The sequence below is a fragment of the Bombina bombina genome, chromosome 2 (genome assembly GCF_027579735.1).
Source record: "Bombina bombina isolate aBomBom1 chromosome 2, aBomBom1.pri, whole genome shotgun sequence".
NCBI lineage: Eukaryota > Metazoa > Chordata > Amphibia > Anura > Bombinatoridae > Bombina > Bombina bombina.
The window spans coordinates 205,002,878-205,022,532 of record NC_069500.1 but is presented as its reverse complement, the minus strand read 5'-3'; the positions used below and the strand labels follow the sequence as shown (position 1 = coordinate 205,022,532).

At 41.3% G+C, this 19,655-nt stretch overlaps 1 protein-coding gene across 2 annotated transcripts in view; it reads right to left on the bottom strand.

Annotated features, from left to right (window-relative positions):
- The window catches only part of ZFYVE16 (zinc finger FYVE-type containing 16), a 645,028-nt gene that overhangs the window by 86,440 nt on the left and 538,933 nt on the right, over positions 1–19,655 (bottom strand). For both annotated transcript variants that reach the window (XM_053701456.1, XM_053701457.1), the window contains one exon: positions 17,804–17,909. In XM_053701456.1, the coding sequence (XP_053557431.1) occupies positions 17,804–17,909 (106 nt within the window). The remainder of the gene's footprint in view (positions 1–17,803; positions 17,910–19,655) is intronic.

Genomic DNA, 19,655 nt, shown 5'->3' with positions numbered 1-19,655 from the left:
TTTCACTGTTACCACTGTTTCATCAGGCATAGATATTTGTATACGATCAAACCTTAAATAAGGCTACGCTACCCAAACTCCATAGTATGTAGACCATCTGCAGCCATCTCCTGCAGAGTAAAGGAATTAGAGCCACTAGAAGTACTAGGCTTCGCTTGTGTGGGCATAAAAGGTTGTGACACTTGGGGAGAATTGGATGGCATATCCTGATTTTCTTCAGACTGAGAATCATCCCTAGGCACACTTACTTTATTTAAAATATGCTTTTTACATTGTAAATCCCTTTCAGTACAAAAGTTACACAATGTTAGAGGGGGTTGTACAATAGCTTCTAAACAATGAGAAACCTCAATGTCAGACATGTTGAACAGACTAGTAATATCACAAAAGTCGTTTAAACACTTATTTATAGCTTAAAATAAACATTAGAAAAAAACGTGTACTGTGCCTTTAAGAAAAGAAAAAGTGAACAATTTTTCCAAAATGCACAATAAAACGTTAAATTATTCCTAAATTTAACTTAATATCGTTGGTTAATCCAAAAATTACTGCACCCAGAAGCAAGGGCAGAAATAAGGCTTTAGAAGTACTTATATCAACATGTAGTCAAAAGAAAGATAAAAATATACTCTGCACCTCGCCACAGCTCTGCTGTGGCGCCTACCTGCCCCCAGGGTACTTCGAATCAAGTTTCCAAACCTTCAGACCAGCTACACAGTCCAGGAGCCACCGAGTTACTGTTTGCTGCTGCTAAGCCTGAAGAAATTGCACCAAAATAGGCTCCGCCCCTTAAGGTCAAAAGTTGGAGTAGGCCCAAACAACACCGCATGGAAATGCAGTTTCGCACTAAAGTAAAAATACACACACAATATAACCCTCAAGCATAAAACCAATAAGTTTTAAGTGCCAAAAATAAACATAAAACATAGTTTTTTATATTTTCTCCCATGTCACATAATGCCCAAATATCAATTATTGATAAATATAAAATAGGGACTCCAGTAACACCCCTCTTATTAAAATAGGTTTTACTGCTTACCCCATTCCCATACAGGGAAATAATGCCAGCCAGTTCTGATACACCAAGTCTCCTCAGAAAAAAAGGCTGCACATACCTTAATGCTGCTTGTAGCATGAAACCGGTCTCCAAACTGAAGATGTCTCATGGTTACCTTCATAAGTCTTGTGGGAACCAGCGTGGATCTTAGTTACAAATGCTAAGATCATCAAACCTTAGGGCAGAAATCTTCTTCCATATCCCCCTGAGGAAAATAGTATGCACCGGTACCATTTAAAATAAAAAAGCTTCTTGATTGAAGAAACTAAAACTAACACCTCACTTTACCATGTCTTCCTAGTATAACACATGCAAAGAGAATTACTGGAGGTGGAGGGGAAGGGAGAGGCTATATATACAGCTCTGCTGTGGTTCTCTTTGCCACTTCCTGTAAGCAGGAGGTTAATATCCCACAAGGATGAAATCCGTGGACTCGTCATATCTTTGTAAAAGAAAAACCTGCCTCAATCTCTCTCTAGCTGTTCCACACTGACAGAGCCTCATCTCACACAAGTGCAGCAAAAACCACAATAAACATTATTATGTATATTAAAATCCCCCGTTTCATGACCTCCTTCCGAGGGCATTTGCATTCTGACGAGACGCCATGAGATCCAATTCCGGCCGACACCATTTGAGAATCAGAATGGAAAATATTTCCGGATGAAAGGTTTGTCGCTCAGAAAATCCGCCTCCCAGTTTTCCACCCCTGGGATGTGGATCGCTGACGGATGGCAATAATGGGCCTCCGCCCACCAGATTATCTTGGCTACTTCGGTCATCGCCAAGGAACTCCTCGCTCCTCCCTGATGATTGATGTAAGCCACTGTCGTTATGTTGTCCAACTGGAATCTGATGAATTGAGCCGAAGCCAACTGAGGCCAGGCCAGAAGAGCATTGAAGATCTCCCTCAGCTCTAGAATGTTGATGGGAAGAAGAGACTCTGCCTGAGTCCATACTCCCTGAGCCTTTAAAGAGCCCCAGACTGCTCCCCATCCTAAAAGGCTGGCATCCGTTGTCACAATTACCCATGAAGGTCTGCAAAAGCACGTCCCCTGGGATAGATGATCCAGAGTCAACCACCATTGAAGAGAGTCCCTCGTCTCTTGTTCTAGGGTTATTTGAGGAGACAAATCTGTATAATCTCCATTTCACTGCCTGAGCATGCTTAACTTGCAGAGGTCTGAGGTGAAACCGAGCAAACGGAATGATGTCCATTTCCGCTACCATCAATCCGATTACCTCAATGCACAGAGCCACTGACGGCAGAGGAGTGGAGTGAAGGACTCAACATGTATTCAGAATCTTTGACTTTCTGACCTCTGTCAAAAAAATTCTCATCGATATAGAGTCGATTAGAGTTCCTAAGGATGATACCCTTGTCTGCGGAATTAAACTCTTTTCCTGATTTACCTTCCACCCCTGGGTTCTCAGGAAGGATAGCACAATGTCAGTATGGGACCTTGTTTTCTGATAAGATGACGCCTGGATTAGAATATCGTCCAGATAAGGCGCCACCGCAATGCCCCGCAGTCTTAGAACCGCTAGCAGAGACCCCAGGAATTTTGTGAAAATTCTGGGTGCGGTGGCCAGACCGAAAGGAAGATCTCTGTGGATAGGAACATGAAGATATGCATTCTTTAGATCCACTGTCGTCATAAATTGACCCTCTTGGATCAATGGAAGAATGGTACAAATAGTTTCCATCTTGAAAGATGGAACTCTGAGAAACTTCTTTAGACTCTTGAGGTCTAATATAGGCCTGAAGGTTCCCTCCTTTTTGGGAACAACAAACAGATTTGAATAAAAACCCTGTCCCTGGGGGGGGGTGGAGCTAGCAGCCGAAACAGCAAGACATGTTCTTTCAGAGCTCCTACTGTTAGACCGAATAAATAACCATATTAAGCTTGATAAGGAGCCTTATACTATGCTATTTATCTAGATTGAGTCCTAGTGTTCAGGGCAAAAGGCATGAGTTACTGAAATAAGGTATTCAACATCGCAATAACACAAAGAACTTTTTGGCCTGAAGATCTGACTACATGGGATAAGTCGCCATCTTGGAGGACATACATGTGCAATAGCTACTGCCGATTGTGTTTCTTTTTGTCTGCTACCGCACATTGACCCAGCCTTAAGATACTCTATGGAGCTGCACATTCTATCTGCGCTGCACAACCTACTGATCTCCCTGGACGCCTATCATCAATCACTCACTGTGGAGCTGAGAGCGACTGTGCGCCATAAAAGAGATCCACTGATAACTTATGGGACTGACTAAACTTCCAGACCTAGCGTATCAAGTGCACCAGGAAGAGAGTGGCGCAGATGACCAGAGCCCCGACCCTAATTTCGCAGATCTATTGGATTACGGTGGGCAGTGCAATTCTCTACAGCCCAACACTTCTAGAGCTTAATACGAACAGCAATGCATGGGGCAAATACACCGTCACCCGCCATGGGTTTCTGTGCCAGAAGGGGAACTACACCGGGGTTCATTGTATTAGAAGTTCAGAGAGCCAAGTTCTATAGATAGATCTGGCTCCGGTGTGCTGAGTAGTGATCCTTGTGCAGAGCCCCTAGTACTCATGGTCCGGAATGCTAAGGCTGGCCTCCTGGCAGGGGATGCCGAAAACTTTAAGGTACTTGGGGCTGACATCCATTCAATTGCAGATCTGAGAAAGAGCAGAGGATCGTTGCATAATTTTGGTAGCCGGAAAGTTCAAAGTCCTATGATCTACAGGTGCTGGGTCCTACTAAATGTAGGTTGTAGCAGTGTTTTGACATCATTTAGGATTGGCATTGGGTGAGGTAAATTACGTAGATGTCCAGGGGAGGATAGTCACTAAGACTTTATGCATCTTGGCTCACACTCCTCGACTATAGACAACTGTTATAATAAATATATTTACAAGTTTATGTTAGTTGACTTTTGTTACGCTGTTGAAGTGTTTTTTTCTTTTTTTTCTTTTTTGGTTCTTACAATATATTTAGTATGTTATGCACTTGATGGCTCTATATATATCTGCTAATACTCGTGTGGCTCCACATATAGGTCCCACATAAGGAGGACATATTCCTGGGATATCCTAGGAACCATTTTGCACCACATGTCACCTGTTTTTCTGACTTATATTACATAGTCCACACTTTCAGGGTTTTCATATCATACTTGAATAGGCTTTTGTGGATGATATTAACAGATTTGTCAATAGCTAGCTTATGTATATGTCACTGCTTAACATGCTGAATGGTTGTCTGTTGCTAACTATTAACCCTGGGATGTGCATAACTCCCTTAGATTATAAAGTATATATTATTTGTACTCGCATATTTGTATTAGGGGACTGATATGAAGCATAGCATCTCTAAGATTTCATGCAATCCAAAAGCATTATCACACCAGACCTTTGACTACATTTAGGGTATATAGCTTATTTTTATCATTCCAAAGTGGGCTTTATTACTTATACTCTAGACAGTTAGACCCTAGTTAATAGGTTAGATTACATTAGCCTAGTTTCTGCCAAATTATTTCATGTTTGTGGGGTACTGTTGGCGGCCGAGACGGTGTCCTGTGAATATGTTTCAAGTTGCAGGCAAAACGTATTCTCAGATTAATTATGACGGTCTCTAATATTGGTGCGGGTCTTGGTAAAATATATCTGCAGATTTTTCATCGGCATATATTGATATGTCGACATGATCCTATATTTTATTGAAATCTTTGGCTCATCTAGGTTCTTAATTTGTTGTAGTTTTTTATACCAGATTTTTTTTTATCTTATATACAGATTAAAAGGGACTCGTTCATATCTTTATATATAATTTTAAGCTAGGTTTCTTGCATGAAAAGGGTAGAAGCATGGATCCATAACGTTTGTTTTGCGTAAAAACTCCCCCCATATTTTCTCCCAGTCTATTATATGAGATTGTTAACCAGCAGCGTGTGGTCTGCTATGAACCTTAATGTCTTATGTGTATATCATAAATCACTTTACATTAAGTATATTAAGTCAACAGGCCCAAAAGTAAAGTGACCATATATCACTTTAGTTCTTTCACCTCCAGTATTCCAAGATATATTGCTTGGGGTTAAGGGTAGCCCATACACTATTTGGGAGGTATATAAAATTATATTAAGTCAACAGGCCCAAAAGTAAAGTGACCATATCACATGGCACCCCATATTGAATGGCAGCCTATTAAATCATTTCCACTTTGTTCATATTTATAATAGGTTTTGCTCTGATTTGCACTCCCCCCCCCCCCTTATTTCAACTTTAAGTGGCGCTTACTCGCTGTTAAATATATAGTTCCAAGCTCTTCTTACACCTATTTAGTTATTTAATAATCATATATTTATACTGTGAAGGAGGTGATTCTATTTTTTCAGTAGTAAAGCTGGGATATTTTGAGAGCGGCTATGGTCCGCTATTGCAAACTATTTTCTGATACAAATTTTGAGTTTTATGCTTTTATAAATTAACCGTTTAGGTTTCTTGTATATATAACTTAATATATGAATTGACTGATATAATGAAAATGTTATGACTTTGAGTTGTTAGCCAGGTTATCTAATGTGGTGTATTTAAGTTAAGAAAATAGGTATAGATATATACATCAATGCAGGGACTTCCGGTAGGCGGTGTTTAAAGATGGCCACTGAATCCTGAGGCTCCGTGTACTTTGGGAGAAAAGTGACCATATATTTACCCATCCAGATATCCCTTGGCAAAATTTGTGCCCGGGAACTAAATTGGATCAAGAAACATCACCCCTTGGCCGCTGAGAAGCAAGTTAAAGAAGAAAAGGACGTTTGGCGCTGTGGCGGGCTTTCTACCGCCAAGGTGTATATAGTTACCCCCTCACAATGGAAACATTTACCACTGGTAGATTGGACATGGCCACTCAGATACTCGCTGAACTTAAAGCCGTTTTTATACCTAAACTGGACCACCTTCTGACAGCCTGCACAGATCTCTGCGCAGAAATACAACCAAATAAACAATCTCTTCTGCTGGAAAGAAATGTCTCAGGCCGTTGTGGTCATGCTTCGCTAAACATCACAAATGATGCTACACCTCGCCCGCATGAGATAGTGAGGGGCTTTACAAATTCTGCTTTCACGCAAGTTGGAGCTCCAGTGGAGACGCTGCAGACTTGGGAACCTCCCTCAGTCCTACGGGCCGCTGATTTATCCACCGATCCAGGCTTACTGCTGTCCCTGCCGCCTGCACTGGGGCTAATTTCAGCAGGACCAAGCAGTAAAGAGCAGGCTCACTATTGTACCATTGATCCTGCAAATCCAGCTAGCAACATCTTCAGCACACAATATCTCCCCACCGCTGATGGCAGAGACCGACAAGACCAGTACTCAAACCTATCTAAAATGCTGTCTGCCCGACGTGCCACTCAGCTCACAGTGAGCATCAAGGGAAAAGAAGCAATTACAGCCGTTGGGGACACAATGCCGATCGCCATAACTACTGGTAATACATCTAAGCTGCAGCGGGATCATGGCACTTATTTTTCTGCCCATCAGCTCTTGAACAACGCAATCCCCCATGCTGTATACCGCCAGCATAGTAAAATATCACACAGAGGATGGTTGTTGTTGGCGACTCAGCTGTTACAAGAAACAGGTACAGAGCCGTTTGCAGACCGCGGGGGACTCTTTCTATGGGACTTGCATTCCTCATTCCCATCGCTCTCAAGACAGGTTGCTAATTTGAGCTTACTGAGAGCTGGATCCGCACCGCGGCACAGGAGAGGTATTGGCTGAGCTTGTTGTGGTGGAAAGGTGTCGGCTGCTCTCCTGATTGTCTGACTTAAGCAAACGCTTTGAATAATAAACGCAGCCTGGTTCATTTATTCCTACTATGCTCAATGTTAGAAAAATTTCGCAAGGCTTCTTGCAGTACTCATCCTACTATGTAGCAATTACTGGGAACCAGTCTACTAACCCACTACAGTGAGCTGTTACGGTTTCATGCATCCCGTTATTGTTTTGGCCCTGTTGGCCTCTTCTGTTACTTTGTTTATGAGACTCCGCTCTGATGGAACACTGCCCTGGAACCTTGCACAGCACTGGTTGTGTAACATCTGATAGAAAAATTTGCGCATCACAAACCGTATGAGACTCCTGCTCCTGCACGCACGGAGCCCTTGTGAACCCCTCCTGCTCATTTTTGACAGAATTGTTCTAGAACCGCATACTGTCTGTTTTAGCCCTGTTGGCTATTGTTATTTAGATATAAACATTAGTTGTAGCTCACTTGGGTTACCGGTTGCTATTAACCTTTCCGTTCCAAAGGACATTTTTTTACCTGTTGCCTCTCTGCTCTATTGTGGAATTTATATGTTCTATTGGTAAGAGCGGAGATGCTACGGGTCAGTTTACTAGCCCACATTAGTTTTTTACCAGAGGTGCCCCGATCTCATGTCCACTTCTTCATCAATATAACTTGACTGAATCGCCATGATGCACGCCATCTTGTATAAAAGCGGTCATTTCACTAAGCACCCCTATATTGTGGCTGGGAGCTCTTGTGCATTGTGACGGCTTGTGTTATCATTTTTAAGGCAGTAGAAATTTTTGGTTAGTGCACAAGTTGAGTTACTTTGCAAAACGTTAATTCTAAATTTATCAGTCATTATGCTCAAACTATGAATACGATGTGCATAGATGTTTCATTGTAACTTACTTAAATTTCTTTTTTAAACACCTCTCACTTTAAATACCAGCAGCTTGAAACTGATTACTATACTTTATACTTTAATCTGGGATGACTGCATGAATGTAAGGTGTAGACCCGGTGCAGCACAGGATGCCACATTTCAGACAACACACCCCACTAGTAGTTTACCGGCACTATTACCCAAGTGACGAAGTATATCAGCTCTTTGTGTACATTTATCATTTAGCTTAATTTGTTATCCCACACCTCTAGAAACCTGGCTACTAACGTGGAATGGGGCACTGTGCAGTAGACTGCTCGTGCTGTGCGGCTCAACGCCTACGTGGAGAGACTACTTACCCCTTGTTTGTGTGAATGGGTTAGTCTGCTTGTTTGGTTTGTGTGTTTGTATTTTATGTTAAATTAGGTTTAGGTTGGTTTGTTTGTTTACAAAATAATAAAACCCCAACACCATGATGCAGGGGAGTACATATGCCAAAACGCTTTTTAACTCATATACATCTTTGGCAGTTTTCAAAACGAATGTGAACTCTGCGTGCTACTATATCTGGTAAAAATACGCTGTTGTATACCATATTGCCTTGTCAATCGTATATTATCTTACTACACCCTGCGTGGTGCGTCATGGATATGCATTTTATCACTGTACCATGTGTTGGTTATAAATAAAATATTAATATACATCAATGCAGAACTTGGAAGGATGTAATGAGTGGCACATTACATATAGTTCACTTATTATCTTATCTTATGTACTCTTGTTTATCTATATTTTGTTGTGTTTCATATGACATTTATTGTATGTATATGATACCTTAATAAAAAAATAAAATAAAATAAAAAACCCTGTCCCTGTATCGGAACGGGACAAATTACTCCCATGGAAGGAATATCTCTTACACAATGTAAGAACGCCTTTCTTTTCATCTGGTCTGCAGATAGTCTTGAAACAAGGAATCTTCCTCGGGGAAAGGAATTTTTGAACTCCAACTTGTATCCCTGAGACACTATTTCTATAGCCCAGAGATCCTGAACATCTCACACCCAAGACTGAATGAATAAAGCAAGCCTGCCCCCTACCAGATCCGATCCCGGATCGGGGGCAAACCCTTCATGCTGACGTGGAAGCAGCAGCAGGTTTCTTGGATTGTTTACCCTTGTTCCACGATTGGTTGGGTCTCCAGGTGGATTTGGATTGCGAATAGTTTCCTTTCTGCTTAGAGGAAGAAAAAAAGGAGTTTCCCTTGAAATTTCGAAAGGAACGAAAATTACTTTGTCGACCTTTGTTTGGTTCTTTTATCCTGAGGGAGGAGATGTCCCTTGCCTCCCGTGATGTCAGAGATAATTTCCTTCAAGCCAGGTCCAAACAGGGTCTTCTCCTTGTAAGGAATAGCCAGAAGTTTAGACTTGGACGACGCGTCCGCAGACCAAGGTTTCAACCATAAGGCCCTGCGGGCTAGGATAGAAAAACCTGAACTCTTAGCGGCCAATTTAGTAATCTACAGAGAAGCATCAGTAATAAAATAATTAGCTAATTTAAGAGCTTTAATCCGATCTCAGTCTTAAGGGACTCTGCAAGAGCATCAAACCAATAAGCTGCCGCACTAGTGACCGTAACAATGCATGCAGCTGGTTGCAATAGCAAACCCTGATAAACATAGATCTTTTTAAGTAGACCTTCCAACTTCTTATCCATAGGATCTTTAAAAGCACAACTATCCTCATTAGGAATAGTAGTTCGTTTAGCCAAGGTGGAAATAGCCCCCTCCACCTTCGGAACCATCTGCCAAGAACATCTTTCTGAACATGAGAGAAGGCGAAAAGGGAATACCTGGTATCTCCCACTCCTTAGAAATAATCTTCGAAGTTCGCTTGGGAACTGGAAAAACATCTGCGTAAGAAGGAACTTCTAAATATCTGTCTAACTTACTCAATTTCTCAGGAATGACCCCTACACGTTTGGACGAATCACAGTCGTCCAAAGTCACTAAGACCTCCTTGAGTAACAAGCTGAGGTGTTCTAGTTTAAACCTGAAAGAAACCCCTTCTGAATCAGTCAAAGGTTAGGAACTTTCTGAGTCAGAAATTTCTCCTTCCGATAGGACCTCCATACCCTCCAACTCAGAGCCTTGGGAGGGTACGTCCGAAATTGCCACCATAGCATCAGAAACTTCATTGACTACGTAGTTGTCTTTCCTTTTACATTTACCTTGAAGTATAGGAAAAGCAGATAACGCATTAGAAAGTGTACTGCTTGGACGGGCGTTAAGGGCTGTGACGCTTGGGGAGAAAGCTGCAGCATACATTGCATCTCATCGTTTGACTCCTGAGAATCATCCGCCTTAGACAATTTATCAGAATTTTTTTTTTCTCTATAACTTAAAGCCCTCTCAATGCATAAGGGACAAAAAGGAACAGGAGGTTCCACATTGGCATTCAAACACATGGCACAAGTAACATTCTGGACATCTTCTAAATCCATGATGTATAACAAATAATATTAAAAAAATATAAACTGCCCTTTAAATTATACTGGCCCCTTAAATCTTTGACCCACCAATCTCTTACTGTATTTGACAAACAAGAGTGTGCAAAAAACAAAATTTATGCTTACCCGATAAATGTATTTCTCTTGTGGTGTATCCAGTCCACGGGTTCATCCATTACTTGTGGGATATTCTCCTTCCCAATAGGAAGCTGCAAGAGGACACCCACAGCAGAGCTGTCTATATAGCTCCTCCCCTAACTGCCACCCCCAGTCATTCGACCGAAGACAAGCAAGAAAAAAAGGAGAAACTATAGGGTGCAGTGGTGACTGTAGTTTAAAAATAAAAAACACATGCCTTAAAATGACAGGGTGGGCCGTGGACTGGATACACCACAAGAGAAATAAATTTATCAGGTAAGCATAAATTTTGTTTTCTCTTGCAAAGGTGTATCCAGTCCACGGGTTCATCCATTACTTGTGGGATACCAATACCAAAGCTTTAGGATACGGATGAAGGGAGGGACAAGGCAGGAACTTAAACGGAAGGCACCACTGCTTGTAAGACCTTTCTCCCAAAAATAGCCTCCGAAGAAGCAAAAGTATCATTTATAGAATTTAGAAAAGGTATGAAGCGAAGACCAAGTCGCCGCCTTACAAATCTGTTCAACAGAGGCCTCATGTTTAAAAGCCCATGTGGAAGCTACTGCTCTAGTAGAACGAGCTGAAATTCTTTCAGGAGGCTGCTGGCCAGCAGTCTCATAAGCTAAGCGTATTATACTTCTTAGCCAAAAAGAAAGAGAAGTTGCCGAAGCCTTTTGGCCTCTCCTCTGTCCAGAGTAGACAACAAACAAAGCAGATGTTTGACGAAAATCCTCCGTAGCTTGTAAATAAAACTTTAAAGCACGAACCACATCAAGATTGTGTAATAGACGTTCCTTCTTTGAAGAAGGATTAGGACATAGTGAAGGAACAACAATCTCCTGATTGATATTCTTATTAGATACCACCTTAGGAAGAAACCCAGGTTTGGTACGTAACACTACCTTATCTGCATTTAAATCAGATAAGGGGAATCACATTGTAAAGCAGATAACTCCGAAACTCTTTGAGCCGAGGAGATAGCTACTAAAAACAGAACTTTCCAAGATAAAAGCTTAATATCTATGGAATGCAAAGGTTCAAACGGAACCCCTTGAAGAACTTTAAGAACTAAATTTAAACTCCATGGCGAAGCAACAGGTTTAAACACAGGCTTGATCCTAACTAAAGCCTGACAAAACGCCTGAACGTCTGGAACCTCAGCCAGACGTTTGTGCAAAAGAATAGACAGAGCAGAAATCTGTCCCTTTAAGGAACTAGCTGACAAACCCTTCTCCAATCCTTCTTGGAGAAAAGATAATATCCTAGGAATCCTGACCTTACTCCATGAGTAACCCTTGGATTCACACCAATGAAGATATTTACAACATATCTTATGATAGATATTAAGGTATCAATGACCGATTCGGAAAAACCATGCTTTGATAGAATCAAGCGTTCAATCTCCAAGCAGTCAGACGTAGAGAAATTAGATTTGGATGTTTGAAGGGACCTTGAAGTAGAAGGTCCTGCCTTAGTGACAGAGTCCATGGTGGAAAGGATGACATGTCCACCAGATCTGCATACCAAGTCCTGCGTGGCCACGCAGGGGCTATCAAGATCACTGAAGCTCTCTCCTGCTTGATCTTGGCAATCAGACGAGGGAGCAGAGGAAACGGTGGAAACACATAAGCCAGGCTGAAGGACCTAACAAGGAAGCTTGGCGTTCTGACGAGACGCCATGAGATCCAGTTCTGGTTTGCCCCAAAGTTGGATCAACTGGGCAAATACCTCCGGATGGAGCTCCCACTCCCCCGGATGAAAAGTCTGCCGACTTAGAAAATCCGCCTCCCAGTTCTCTACTCCTGGGATATGGATAGCTGAGAGATGGCAAGAGTGAACCTCTGCCCATAGAATTATCTTTGAAACCTCCAACATTGCCAGGGGGCTTCTTGTTCCCCCCTGATGGTTGATATAGGCTACAGTCGTGATGTTGTCCGACTGAAATCTAATGAACCTGACCGCAGCTAGCTGAGGCCAAGCCTGAAGAGCATTGAATATCGCTCTTAGTTCCAGAATGTTTATCGGAAGGAGGGCCTCCTCCTGAGTCCATGAACCCTGAGCCTTCAGGGAGTTCCAGACTGCACCCCAGCCCAGAAGGCTGGCATCTGTAGTTACTATAGTCCATTCTGGCCTGCGGAAACTCATTCCCTTGGACAGATGGACCCCAGATAGCCACCAAAGAAAAGAATCCCTGGTCTCTTGATCCAGATTTAGTAAAGGGGACAAATCTGTGTAATCCCCATTCCACTGATTGAGCATGCAAAGTTGCAGTGGTCTGAGATGTAGGCGGGCAAACAGAACTATGTCCATTGCCGCTACCATTAATCCGATTACCTCCATACACTGAGCCACGGACGGACGAGAAATGGAATAAAGAGCACGGCAGGAAGTTAGAAGTTTTGACAACCTGACCTCTGTCAGATAAATCTTCATTTCTACTGAATCTATCAGAGTTCCTAGGAAGGAAACTCTTGTGAGAGGTTAGAGAGAACTCTTTCCTTCATTCACCTTCCACCCGTGAGACCTTAGGAATGCCAGAACAATGTCCGTATGGGACCTGGCGATTTGAGAAGTTGACGCCTGTATCAGGATATCGTCTAGGTAAGGGGCTACTGCTATACCCCGCGGTCTTAGAACCGCCAGAAGGGACCCTAGAACCTTCGTAAAGATTCTTGGTGCCGTGGCTAACCCGAAGGGAAGAGCAACAAACTGGTAATGACTGTCTAGGAAGGCAAACCTGAGAAACTGATTATGATCCCTGTGTATCGGAATATGTAGATAAGCATCCTTTAAATCCACGGTAGTCATATATTGACCCTCCTGGATCATAGGTAGGATGGTTCGAATAGTCTCCATCTTGAAGGATGGGACCCTGAGAAATTTGTTTAGGATCTTGAGATCCAAGATTGGTCTGAAAGTTCCCTCTTTCTTGGGAACTATAAACAGATTTGAATAGAAGCCCTGCCCCTGTTCCTCCTTTGGAACTGGGTGGATCACTCCCATAACTAGTAGGTCTTGAACGCAATGTAAAAATGCCTCTCTCCTTATCTGGTTTGTAGATAATTGTGAGAGATGAAATCTCCCCTTTGGAGATGAGGTTTTGAAATCCAGAAGATATCCCTGGGAAACAATCTCCAGAGCCTAGGGATCCTGGACGTCTCTTGCCCAAGCCTGGGCGAAGAGAGAAAGTCTGCCCCCCACTAGATACGGTCCCGGATCGGGGGCTACTACTCCATGCTGTCTTAGAGGCAGCAGCAGGCTTTTTGGCCTGTTTCCCCTTGTTCCAAGTCTGGTTAGGTCTCCAGACTGGCTTGGACTGGGCAAAATTTCCCTCTTGTTTTGTAGAAGAGGAAGATGAAGCTGCGCCACTCTTGAAGTTTCGAAAGGAACGAAAATTAGTCTGTTTTGTCCTTAATTTGTTGGACCTATCCTGGGGAAGGGCATGGCCTTTTCCTCCAGTAATATCAGAAATGATCTCCTTCAGTCCAGGCCCAAATAGGGTCTGCCCTTTGAAGGGGATATTGAGAAGTTTAGACTTTGAAGTGACATCAGCTGACCAGGATTTAAGCCATAGCGCCCTACGTGCCTGAATGGCAAAACCTGAATTTTTAGCCGTTAGCTTGGTTAAATGAAAAACGGCGTCAGAAGTAAATGAATTGGCTAACTTAAGAGCTTTAAGCCTGTCAAGGATATCATCCAATGAGGTCTCTACCTGTAAAGCCTCCTCCAGAGACTCGAACCAGAAAGCCGCTGCAGCAGTGACTGGGGCAATGCATGCAAGAGGCTGGAGAATAAAACCTTGTTGTATAAAGATTTTCTTAAGGAAACCCTCTAATTTCTTATCCATAGGATCTAGGAAAGCACAACTGTCCTCGACAGGAATAGTTGTATGCTTAGCTAGGGTAGAGACTGCTCCCTCCACCTTAGGGACCGTCTGCCACAAGTCCCGTGTAGCGGCATCTATAGGAAACATTTTCTTAAAAGCAGGAGGGGGAGAGAACGGCACACCTGGTCTATCCCATCATTCCTTAGTAATAATTTCTGAAAACCTCTTAGGGATTGGAAAAACATCAGTGTAAACAGGCACTGCAAAGTATTTGTCCATTTTACACAATTTCTCTGGGACTACAATGGTGTCACAGTCATCCAGAGTCGCTAAAACCTCCCTGAGCAACACGCGGAGGTGTTCAAGCTTAAATTTAAATGCTGTCATTTCAGAATCAGACTGAAGTAACGCCTTCCCTGAATTAGATTAGTCACCCACAGATAGAAGCTCTCCTGCTTCGGCTTCTGTACATTGTGAGGGTATATCAGACATAGCTACTAAAGCGTCAGAGAGCTCTGTATTTGTTCTAGCCCCAGAGCTGTCTCGCTTTCCCTGTAACCCTGGCAGTTTGGACAATACCTCTGTGAGGGTATGATTCATAACCCATGTATTGTAAAGTAAACACATTGGACGCGCTAAATGTACTTGGCGTCCCTTGAGCGGGAGTTATAGGTTCTGACAGGTGGGGAGATCTAGATGGCATAACCTCCCTTTTGTCAGTCTCAGAAACCTCAGGTGATAAATCTTTAAAAGCCATAATATGGTCTTTATAACTTATAGAAAGGTCAGTGCATTTGGTTCACATTCTAAGAGGGGGTTCCACAATGGCTTCTAAACATAATGAACAAGGAGTTTCCTCTATGTCAGACATGTTTAACAGACTAGTAATGAGACCAGCAAGCTTGGAAAACACTTTAATAAATGTGAAAAAAGCAAAAACGGTACTGTGCCTTTAAGAGAAAAAAACTACCACATAAACTGCAAAACAGTGAAAAAAAGTAGTAAACTCTACAAAATTTTTACAGTGTGTATAAGGGACTAAAGCAGCATTGCACCCACTTGCAAATGGATGATTAACCCCTCAGGCCCAAAAACGAATTAGAAAAACATTAAACCTGTTAACAAACAGTCAAACACACTGCCACAGCTGTACTGTGGCTCCTACCTGCCCTTAAAGATTTTTGCAGGAACAAAACCCTCTATAGAGGTCCTATAAGCCAGAGGACTCCTTCAGGGAAGCTGGATGTCTCAGACTGAAAATGAAAATAGGCCCCTCCCACCATGCACTCAAAGTCAGAGGGCCTTAAAAAAGTACTTCTAGGAGTAATCTAACAAGCCATGTGGAAATTAGGCCCCAAATAAAGATTTATCACCCTCAGAGAAAAAAACGTTTTTATTTATAAATCATGCAAACGTTTTTACACTAAGTAATATTAACATGAATATTATCCCTTTTTGCAAGCATGATCCCAGTTGTTGTTAAATCACTGTATCAGGCTTATCTTAAATATACCAGGCAACTATCAGCATTTTCTAGACCTTATCTCTCTAGAAAAAAATATACTGAACATACCTCAAAGCAGGCAATCTGCAGACCGTTCCCCCAACTGTAGTTTTCTTTCCATACTCTTCAGTTATGTGTGAGAACAGCAATGGACCTTAGTTACAAACCGCTAAGATCATCAAACCTCCAGGCAGAAGTCTTCTTCCAATTTCTGCCTGAGAGTAAAAACAGTACAACGCCGGTACCGTTTAAAAATAACAAACTTTTGATTGAAGGTAAAAACTACACTAAGTCACCACATCTCTCTTGATACTTCCTTTCTTGTCGAGAGCTGCAAGAGAATGACTGGGGGTGTCAGTTAGGGGAGGAGCTATATAGACAGCTCTGCTGTGGGTGTCCTCTTGCAGCTTCCTGTTGGGAAGGAGAATATCCCACAAGTAATGGATGAACCCGTGGACTGGATACACCTTTACAAGAGAAAGAATATTAGAAATTGGTCATTTTATGAATCCTGAAAAATAACAGGATACTGTGCCTTTAAATAGTAAACCCTATTTTACTAATCTGGATAACAAAACTTCTTTAAATGTTTTAGCCCGTAAGAAAAAAACCTAACACCTCTTCGCCTCAACAGCTCTACTGATGCGCCTATCTGCCACCCGGTCTGCAGACCACTCTGTCCAGCAAGATACAAGTCGGGTCCCAGAACGCTAGCAACCGCTTGCTTACACAACCATTCAGTTCTAGCGTAATGCCCGATGTCCGGATATCTTAGATGTCGCTAAGCCCGGTTTTTCTCTATAGCTTAACATCTGCCAGATATGTAACTGTAGCAGAGACTATCACATACACTGTGCGGCTTCTCCAGACTGAAGCGTGCGAAAATTAGGGCTCAGCGACATCTAAGATATACGGACATCGGGCATTACGCTAGAACCGCATGGTTGTGTAAGCAAGCGGTTGCTAGCGTTCTGGGACCCGACTTGTATCTTGCTGGACAGAGCGGTCTGCAGACCGGGTGGCAGGTAACGGGTGGATACAGCTGTATCTTATGGCTTGGCTGTGAGTGAGTGTGTGGTGTGTTTTGGATGGAAGCTGTCATATTTAAGATATTAGGGACAGTATGAAGGCTTGTTAAGAGGGAGGTATGTATAGGATTGTTATTAATGTAAATAGTAGTGTCCAGAAAATGTGTGTGGTGGAGAAATTTTGGGAGAGTTTGATAGTGGGATGGAATTAATTAAATCTTGTGTAAATGAATTAAAGGACAGTCTAGTCCAAAATAAAGTTTCATGATTCAGATAAGTTATGTAATTTTTTAACAACTTTACAATTTACTTTTATCATCAATCTTGCTTTGTTCTCTTGGTATTCTTAGTTGAAAGCTAAACCTAGGAGCTTCATATGCTAATTTCTTAGACCTTGAAGGGTGCCTCTTATCCATATGCATTTTGACAGTTTTTAACCACTAGGTGGTGTTGGTTCATGTGTGTCAGATAGAGAACATTGTGCTCACGCGCGTGCAGTAACCTAGGAGTCAGCACTGATTGGCTAAAATGCAAGTCTGTAAAAAGAACTGAAATAAGGGGGCAGTTTGCAGTGGCTTAGATACAAGGTAATCACAAAGGTAAACAGTGTATTGCTATAACTGTGTTGGTTATGCAAAACTAGGGAATGGGTAATAAAGGGATTATATATATTTTAAAACAATAACAATTCTAGTGTAGACTGTCCCTTTATTTTTTGCTCACCTGCTGTCCATACTATTATACTGCCGCCAATGCAGTGGATCTTCTGTTGCAGGTGGATAGAAAATGATTTTAAAGATTTGGCATGAATAGGTTAACGTACTGGGGACCAATTCTTATTCTCATGGCTGTCCCAATCAAATGTAAAATAGTTTTATGTGAGTATGAATTTTATCAATTCTGTGACACACTTTGTGGGTAGGTCATGTTGATATAAAAATCCCTGTCATGCTACTTGGATTTAAACACACAAATTCACTTTCAAAGAAGCAATACAACAACAACAAAAAACTTAATAGTTTGATATTCTGCTAAACATTTAGATATATTGTAATTACCTCTGTACATTTCACAGTTTTGTCATGGGCTTCAAAGTCTGCTTCCTGACAAAGTCTTTCACTTGAAATACCTTCCATAGACTGACCATCAAGAGGGCTTATAACTCTTTAAAAAAAAAAAAAAAAAGGTAAGGAAGCCTAAATGTTAATTAAAACTGCTCAAGACAAGATAAAGTTTTCTTGTTAATAAAGTAATCATTTTAGGTTTTTCAAGTTATGCTTTTCCATATACCCTCTTACACTAGTAGTGACAGTTACTTTTAACTAATGGTGAAGTCATCCTCAAATCAAAAATGTATATATATATATATATATATATATATATATATATATATATATATATATATATATATATATATATATACATACACACACATATACATATATACACATAAATACATACATACAGTACTGTGCAAAACTCTTAGGCCACCATTATATTTGTTGTTTTAACAATGGTATAATGACTATATATAATTATACTGGATATTTGTATGCAGTATTAACAAAACAGAAAAACAACAGCTTCTTTAGGCTAAAGTTAAAGTATTAAGGGAGACCTCCCCTTACACTTAAGCAATAGCAGGAACCTGGCTCTCGTAAACCTAAATGAAATAGAAGCCTAATTAATGCCATTACTAACACCTGTTTTTGCCCTACTATTTCATGTCAAAATGACTGCTATAAAAAGGTCTATTACACCAGGTTTGTTCAAGACATGCTTGAGCATTACATACACATGTGGTATGAATTGAATTCATTTGAAGCTTGCTAATAAGATCAACTTTCAATCACATTCTATTCAATAAGTCTAAGATCACAGAATTTGACAGACATCAAATCCTACTTTTGCATCACCAAGGCCACTCTCAAAGGGAAATCAGCAAACAAACTGGAAACTCAAGATGTGGTATTCAATTTATCAAAGAAATTTGAAGAATCAGGAGAGGTCAAGGACAAAAAAAAAAAAAAAAAAAAAGGAAGGCCAAGAAAACTATTAAAATCTGAGAAGTTTCTCAGAGTTTCTTCTTTGACAGACCAGAAGTCGTCCAGCAAGGACCTGGCTCAGCATCTAGCAGCTTCATCAGAATGCCAAGTTGAAGCTTCTGCAGTCCGAAGAAGCTTGATCAGGAATGGTCTTTGTGGAAGGGTAGAAGCCAAAAAAAAACAACAATTTTTCGGAAAGGGGAACAGGGTGAAAAGGCTATGTTACTAAAATACCCTTTATTTTGGGGGTATTTGGGAAACCTTTAGAAAATTAGAGATCTAATCTCTGGTTAATTTTCTGAACGCTAATTGCTACCGCAAGCTTGCGGTAGCAATAACCAGCCACTTGTAATGGCTGGTTATCGCGTGCCCGTAAATGGGAGAATTTGCCTGTTTATGGGTGCAAAATAAATTAGCGCTCTACTTGTAATCTTGCCCTTAAACAGGTAAGCATAGATTATTAGATTATTATTTTTTCTTTCATAAAGTTGGTTAGCGTCCATGAGCCATTACTCCTGGGAAACCAATACCCAAGCTGTGAAGTCCACGAGTAATCAGGGTGGGATAACATTATTTTTAATTAATTGTATATATGCACATAAATCAATCATGTTTTTTTTTTTTTGTTTTTTTAAATATCCAGAGACTACTGCTTGAAGGATTTTCCTACCAAAAAGGAAGAGTTTAGAAAAGATATGCAAAGAAGAACCAGTACCCATATAACTGTGCTGAAACATGCAGCCCTCAGTTGTAAACCTGCAAAAACATTTAGAACCAAATTAAGGTTCCAAAGAGTAAAGCAGGAATAAACAAGCTTAGCTAATTTGCTGAGACACAAACTTGAAAAAGCCAAAATCTTAACCAC